Source organism: Mixophyes fleayi, chromosome 5, assembly GCF_038048845.1.
Source record: "Mixophyes fleayi isolate aMixFle1 chromosome 5, aMixFle1.hap1, whole genome shotgun sequence".
Taxonomy (NCBI): Eukaryota; Metazoa; Chordata; class Amphibia; order Anura; family Limnodynastidae; genus Mixophyes; species Mixophyes fleayi.
The window spans coordinates 108,967,828-108,975,108 of NC_134406.1; the positions used below are offsets into that span (position 1 = coordinate 108,967,828).

General features: G+C 37.5%; 1 protein-coding gene across 1 annotated transcript; it reads right to left on the reverse strand.

The window, feature by feature from the left end:
- Positions 1 to 248: 248 nt before the first annotated feature.
- Positions 249 to 6,850, reverse strand: IGFBP1 (insulin like growth factor binding protein 1). Its single transcript, XM_075212664.1, has 4 exons — positions 6,255 to 6,850; positions 3,792 to 3,973; positions 1,507 to 1,635; positions 249 to 721 (listed from the first exon to the last, which is right to left on the reverse strand). Exons 1-4 carry the CDS (start codon positions 6,613 to 6,615, stop codon positions 590 to 592), a joined length of 804 nt encoding a protein of 267 aa, XP_075068765.1. The 5' UTR covers positions 6,616 to 6,850; the 3' UTR covers positions 249 to 589.
- Positions 6,851 to 7,281: the final 431 nt, after the last annotated feature.

Sequence of the window (7,281 nt, forward strand, 5' to 3'; positions counted from 1 at the left end):
TGCTGATTTATGGTGGAGCTTTCAGTACATTAAGCTGTTTCTCTCCCAGAGTATAAAGCTTAGAGAGAACAATAGTTGTTAGTCTCAGTAGATTTCTATATCAAACTGAGTCACTGGATATAAAGAGCATATATAGTAATTAAATTAAATTTCAACACTTCATAATACAACAGCTACCATTTTCATATAATTAAAAAAATATATAAAATGATTCAGGGAAGAAAATACAGATAAGAATACAAAATTAAGTGTGTGTGTGTCTGTGTCTGTGTGTGTGTGTGTGTGTACAATAAAAACATTTACTTAAATATTGTATTTTGGTTCTTTAGAGTATATTGATAATATAGTTCAATAACATAATATTCAGTAGTAAAAATATAATTTATGTGTTAAATAACTGGTTTGATTTACATTTTGTCATTTGTTCTAAAAAATAGCGTAAATATATAGACTGTAATATTGTATTTATAAATAGTTATGAAAAAATACATAATATAAAGAAAGAAAAGTTGAAAATATTTGTCAGAATAAATAGTTCAGTATTTGTACACAAATAATAAAGAATACACATAACCAGAGATGTTCGAATCTATTCTTGTGCATTCAGGAACTGTTGGCAGTTAAGTTCCCCTCTGTTTTCAGGAGAACCAGGAATTTTCTTTCCAGTTAATGGATAGACACACCAGCATTTTCCACGTTCTCCATCTAAAGCGGTTTCACACTAAATAAAATGAATAATAATACTTAGAAATTTTGACATTAACAAATAGATAACAAAGACAATGGGGTCATGTATAGTTGACCGTAAGCCCGATTCCTAAGCATACAAACTGATTTTTACAAAACTGAAGTTTCACTTTGGTTGCAGACTATTGCGACTCCTTTCTTCCTGATATAAGATCTGTACTGATGATGATTGTACTCATATTGGACCTCATTTAGATTTGGACGCAAAGTCAGTTTTAGGCGCATCGAACAAAAAAACACTATCACGCATGTGCAGCAAGCACCAAATCCGCCTGCATCTTGGACACAATTACACTTGCAACAGCTTGTGACTCACTACGAGAGAATGGGAGGAACGCAGAATTGTGAAGGCGTGACCATGTAAATAAATCCTAGTCGCAGTGAGGTGCAGACGCAACACACGTCAAAATAGGGCTAAAGCTGTGCGGCAGGAATTAGGTGGCGCAAGCTTTAGCTAGCTGCAGGAACTGCTCGCAGCTCGGTAGGGTACTACGAGTAGGACGCGACTGGGGTTGCTTGCCACTCGTAATACCCTACCAAGCTGCGGCACACTCCCACTCCTACACTTCTTAAATGGACTTTGCGTCCGACTCTAAATGAGGTCCATTGTGTACTATTTTAGCTTAGGTAAGGAATGTGTGTCCTGGAATGTAAAATTAAAGTTGTGTTAATTACGTCCAACTCCAAGGACCCCCAAAGTTTGCATATTTATATGAGTATGTTATATTATTTTGTTCCATACATTCAATAAGATTGTACCTGTTTGCTGTGGTAGAAGCCATTTCTGTTACAGTTGGGAATGTGAAACCTATATATATCTTTTCCAGCTCTTTGATGAACCCTAATCAGTCTGTCCATTGTTTTATAAAGATCTCTCTGGCATGGCCCCTAAAAACAAAAGGAAAACATTAATATTTTGTACTATAGATGTTACAAATATAATGTCTCATAGATGTATTTTCGTGGGATTGCAGTTTTCTGGGATTTTTGACCGATAGGCGGTAATTTCTTAATTTGAAAAAAGGAGTGTGTTCTTGTATGTTCTCTCTAGAGATGGGCGAGGTATGTGCCGATTAGGTGTGGTTTGGGTGACTTTGTACATATGTATCACATGATTTATCTGAAAGAATTCCATATTGAATGCATTATCTTAAATGACGGTACACCATATCAGTGTATGAAGATGTCCTCTTACAAGCAATTTATTTTACACTGGGACTTGCAGACAATTTACATTATTGTGTGATAATATAATACGTCATTATGTGTTTGAAAGGAAAGGTGATATTCCTCCAGCTGAAAACCCTACTCTTGCTTCTGGTTTTGAAGATAAAGAGCCTGAGTCATTAAGGCACGCATACTGGGCCTGAGTCATTAAGGCACGCATACTGGGCCTGAGTCATTAAGGCACGCATACTGGGCCTGAGTCATTAAGGCACGCATACTGGGCCTGAGTCATTAAGGCACGCATACTGGGCCTGAGTCATTAAGGAGAGCAAGGCAAAAAAAGGATTAAATTTGATCCCGGGCAAACCATGTCACAATGCATGGGGTGCAAATTAGTTTAATATTTTGCACATAAGGTAAATACTGGCTGCATGTTTAAGTAGCATACAAATACTTGATAGCTTTATGTTTACACTGAAATTTAACTAAAATTTAAAGTTGATTTAGGACATGCCCTATCCCAACTAGCTTTGCTCTCCTTAATGACTCAGGTCCACTGAACGCACTATGCGTTTGCTATATACCGGCACATAAATCGGCTCTGCGTACTCTTGAAGTCAACAAGGAAGGGATACATGTGGTGTTGACTATGGGTGTAGTTTTACTCTGCACTACTAGACCAGCCACTGCAGGATACATACAATACCTATGTCATACTTACCAACTCCCGGAAACTTGTTTCCGGGAGAGGGGGCGTGACTGGAGGGCGGGAGGGGGCGGGGCGAGGCCAAGCGCGTCATTTTGCCCCCCCCACGCGAAAACGTAATTTGCGTCGTGGGGGCGCTGCCAAAATGATGCGTTTGGCCTCGTCCCGCCACTTCCCGCCCTCCAAAATGACGCGATTCTCAGTGTGAGATTGGGATGCGGGAGAAATGCCAGCTTGCCCGGGAGCCCGGGAGACTGACGAGAATTTCGGGAGTCTCCCGGACTGTCCGGGAGAGTTGGCATGTATGACCTATGTGGAATATAAACTCTCAAATGAATGCACAGAAAAAAAATATAAAGCAATTAATTCACCTTTTCAATAATATAGTCACTTATGAGTATGAATGGATTTATTTTTTTTCAAAAATGTTATACATTTTTTTCACTTGGAAAAACATTTATTAGGCTGTCCTTAATGTCTACTGTACATAACAGGCATGTTTACAGTTGTTCCTGACTGCAGACACATGTTATAGCATGCATACAAAACTAACATCACTAGGACTCTGGACTTAGATTATCCCTATAGCTGGTGCAAGAGATATAGCAGAAAAACAAGGAATTGTGTGACGCCCAGCGCACAAGCTTGACACGCCCTTACTGTAAATTGACTATGGCCAAATGCCCCTTCCCTGCTCTGTTCACTCCCAGAAATCGTAGGCTGTAGTAAGTGTCTATTACATCTGTGCTCACAGCGGTCATGCCTGCATTCACTGGCTGTATCTCTCAGTTCTGGGCATACGCAGAGTGATTTTGCATATGATACACTCAAAATTGGCAGATACGTGTTTTAATGACTCAGGCTCATAGAGAATATAACTATACTTTAGGTTCATTTTTTAATAGAGCTTAGTCATATAAGAAAATTGTTGCTATGCACTGCTGGACACAACAAAACAAATGTGAGGTGACAGTGCAGCTGCAATAGATAAACCTTTCTAATAAAACAACTCTTTTTAAGGAATAAACAATTATTGTCTCTGTTAACTACCATCACAGGTGACAATTATATAACTCATTAGGATGATTTTTCAGGAGAGAATTTAACTATATTTCCCAGCAAATTTTAATTTGTTAACACTCTTGTACAATATTAGTTTTTAACAACTTACCTGCTCTTTCATTTTTTTTTGTTCAAAAAGCTTTATAGCCTTGATCTGCTCATACACAGTGATTGCATTCCATGCATCGATCTTGTCAAAACCATCAGGAAATAATCTAAAGAATGGTGGGATCTGGTCTTGGTCAGCGCCATCTGGAGCTGTGTTTTCATGATCTGAGTAGGCTTTTACTTCTAGAAAAAAAAATTAATTTTATTATTTTCTATTATGTGACATTAGCTACCATAATTACATTAGAAATGTATACATTTGTTTGCTGCTGTCAATGAATTCCTCAACGCCAATCCACAAGTTCTCCTGGTAGATCATATTTTGAGGATTTTCTCAATCAAGCATGGATGAATCAATCCACTTGTCTGGATGTATCACTTGCTCCCACTCAGGTAAACCCTCAAACTGTTACCACCTGGGGGTACTTCCAGTGGCGCATGCAGGGGGGGTTTCTGAGTCTCCAGAACCCCCCCCCCTGCGCTAACTAAGTGGCCGCTATAGCTGCACTGTCCTATACAGCAGCCGCGGCGCTGTCAAAGAAGCGTCCGCGGCGGTGCTGTAGTGTATACAGCACCGCCGCGGACGCTTCTTAGACAGCGCCGCGGCTGCTGTATAGGACAGCGCTGAAGAAACGGAGCTGCTGCGCATGAGCAGCAGCCCTCGCGGGGGGTGGGGGGTTTTTTGGGTCGGGGGGGGGACCCCCCATCCCCCCCCGGCAATCCTCCATTCGCCCCTGACTTCAGATGTTTAGAAACTGTACTTTATTGTACTTTAAACTCCAAATATTTTTTGAAGCTTGATATTTGTTTGAGTGTCCTCAGAAATCATCATTAAAGCTTATTAAAGTGTATTAATCTATATTTATTTTTACATTTGTATCATTTATATATTTATTTCTATTATTCAATATTTTAAAGAGATAAATGGAAAAACTGCAATATCACATAAATTGGTGAAATACATTGGTCTATATCAATGGATTATCCATCAACTAATGAGTTCTTCCATTTTGTAATGTATCACCCATGAGCGCAATAAGCGACTCAGTCTACATATGTCTGCACCATAAATACTGCTTTGTGGGTAGGCACAAAAGTAAGAAAGCGTGTTATATGCTGAAAACGCTATTGGCGTCCAGCTCTACTTGAGCCCCAAAATGTGAAATTTAAATTTATGTTACAGATTAGTAAATTCAAACTGACAATTTTTGGTCACCATGTAGATTTTATTATTTAAAAATAAAATATGCTATCTTGATGACTGTATGCCTGACATAAATACATCCTTGTTTTGTCTAATGTATGTGAAAAGACGCTTGTTATGATACTTTGATCTTTCACATAACTGATGCAAGAAAGTAGGACATAGGTCACAAAAACAAGCATCAATGTCAAGAAATTTATGTACGCAATAATCAGGTGATATTACAAGCAGAATACTCCCCACGCAGATAAAACAGATGTTAGGATATAAAATAACTATTTCCTCCATACCTTTGTAGCCTAAAGCACTTTAAAAAATGGATGGAGATTAATCTATCAATCTGACAGTTCAGTCTTTGTTTGCTTATGAAAAACTTCTGTAAAAAGTTGTTTAAAAAGTGGAGTCCACAAAAAGTAATAAAATCTCTAACAATCGATCTGTATAAAGTTATAGTGATAAAGTTATAGTGTTAAAAAAACACATAAACACACTGTGATGTTATGTTTATGGTAGGCAATTACAGTTAAAATATTTGCTGTGCCCCTGAAAAAAATGCACAAATGACAATTTATTACATAATAAAAGAGCGTGGAGTTTAATATAAATTTGATAAGTATTTAATTTGTGGGACAGTTTAAAAGTTAAGATTTAAATTTTTCTTACATAACGTTATGCTGAAAACACATAGGAAGGAACAATTTCTATGAGAAAAAAACACACATATTTCATAATGCTATATATGACCTTTTATAAATGAAAATGAGCATTATTACTTGTTTAATTTGTTTATATTTTAATAACTAATTCCTATTTTGTATAGTTATGTTTTTATTTTGAGATTTTTTTTCTTACTAAAAGATAATAAGTTCGTCTCATGAAAAAGCAAGTTCATTTTAGCAACTGAATTAAATTGTGGTAAGTCCAGAAATTGCATTATTATATTTGAAAGCTGTTTTAAGGATGCAATTTCTAAGTATATATATATAAAAAAATAATAAATAGCAGTATCATATAATTGTGTGATATAATACATTCATCTGCCAATCACCATCAACATTTAAAGTTGCCTGAATTCAGTAAATATTTTAAGTATTTTTTTAAACAAAATAATATATAATTGTCTTGTCACTAAGTCAAACAAAAGTCAATGCTAAAATTGAATGTCTTTCACCTAATACTAAAATCAACAAAACATACCATTCCCGCTTTGACCTCTCCTCCATCAATCACATTACAAGTATTTGCATTATGCAAACTCACCTGTGGTATCAATAGCTTTCAGCTTCTCCAGGTCCTCTGCATCCATACAGATTCCTTGTCCTCTTGTAAGTGCATGCAGGGGTCTGGGCTCTCCTAACTTTACATGACAATTCAGTGATTTACCACACCTTGCAGTGTACACCCCACAAGGCTCTCCTCGCTTCAATGCACAAGTCATACAGCACCCACAACCTGGTTCTCGTGCAATCTCTGGGCATGAAGCAGGCACTTGTGGGCAAAGAGCTAATCTCTCTTCAGTGCACTGGGCACAATGCAGTGGTTCAGCTACTGCAATCACTGCTGCTATAAAAAGCAGGGAGGCTGGTAGCAGCCAGGTACAAGGGGTGATTTCTTTAGCCATGTTAAAATGATACTGATTTAAGCAATGTATGCTAAGTGCTGTGTCTTTTTCTGATCAGTAGAATAGCTAAGTGATGAGAAGTCTGTGTCTCAGGAAGGCTTCCTAAATAACTGTGTGTCAGATCTGCTCTTCATTTATACAATGCATTGCTGGGGCATTAATGTTTTACCTCAGATTAATCATTAGCCCTGAGGAATTATTTGTAAAACACACTGTGATTGTTACTGCAATGTCTTTGCTTTGGGTGGTCACAACGCCCCCTGTAACCTTCCCTTTATACTCTATTGCCTAACAGTGACGCCTAACTGCAAATATCTGCACAGAGCAAGTTTAGTTGTCAAAACAAAGCCTGAGAAAAAATGTAACCAACTTAGTTTGATTTACAACTTCCTGCATAACAAGGAAATTACATTCCATCAACTTTAGCCCCTCTTTAGAAATGTTACAAAGTCACCTTTTTTCAGGCAATGAAAAGCTAGGTTTGCTTGAGATAAGAAAGGGCATTGGTTTCAAACTAAACTTTTTTTCAAAGAGGATGTGTTTGAAGTGGCATGAATAGATAATAAACATGTGACGTCCATTGGCTATACTAACTTGTTTTGACCAACAGCAAATTCTTTCCTAATCCTCCTACGTAACCAAAGTGTTAATGTGTAATAGCCATGA

Excerpts from the sequence above, each read along its gene's own strand:
- IGFBP1 (XM_075212664.1), bottom strand. The coding sequence starts at position 6,615 with ATGGCTAAAGAAATCACCCCTTGTACCTGGCTGCTACCAGCCTCCCTG. Across the intron at positions 3,974-6,254 it reads GAAAGCTATTGATACCACAG|AAGTAAAAGCCTACTCAGAT; the intron begins GTGAGTTTGCAT and ends TTTTTTTTCTAG. Across the intron at positions 1,636-3,791 it reads AAAAAAAAATGAAAGAGCAG|GGGCCATGCCAGAGAGATCT; the intron begins GTAAGTTGTTAA and ends TTTTGTTTTTAG.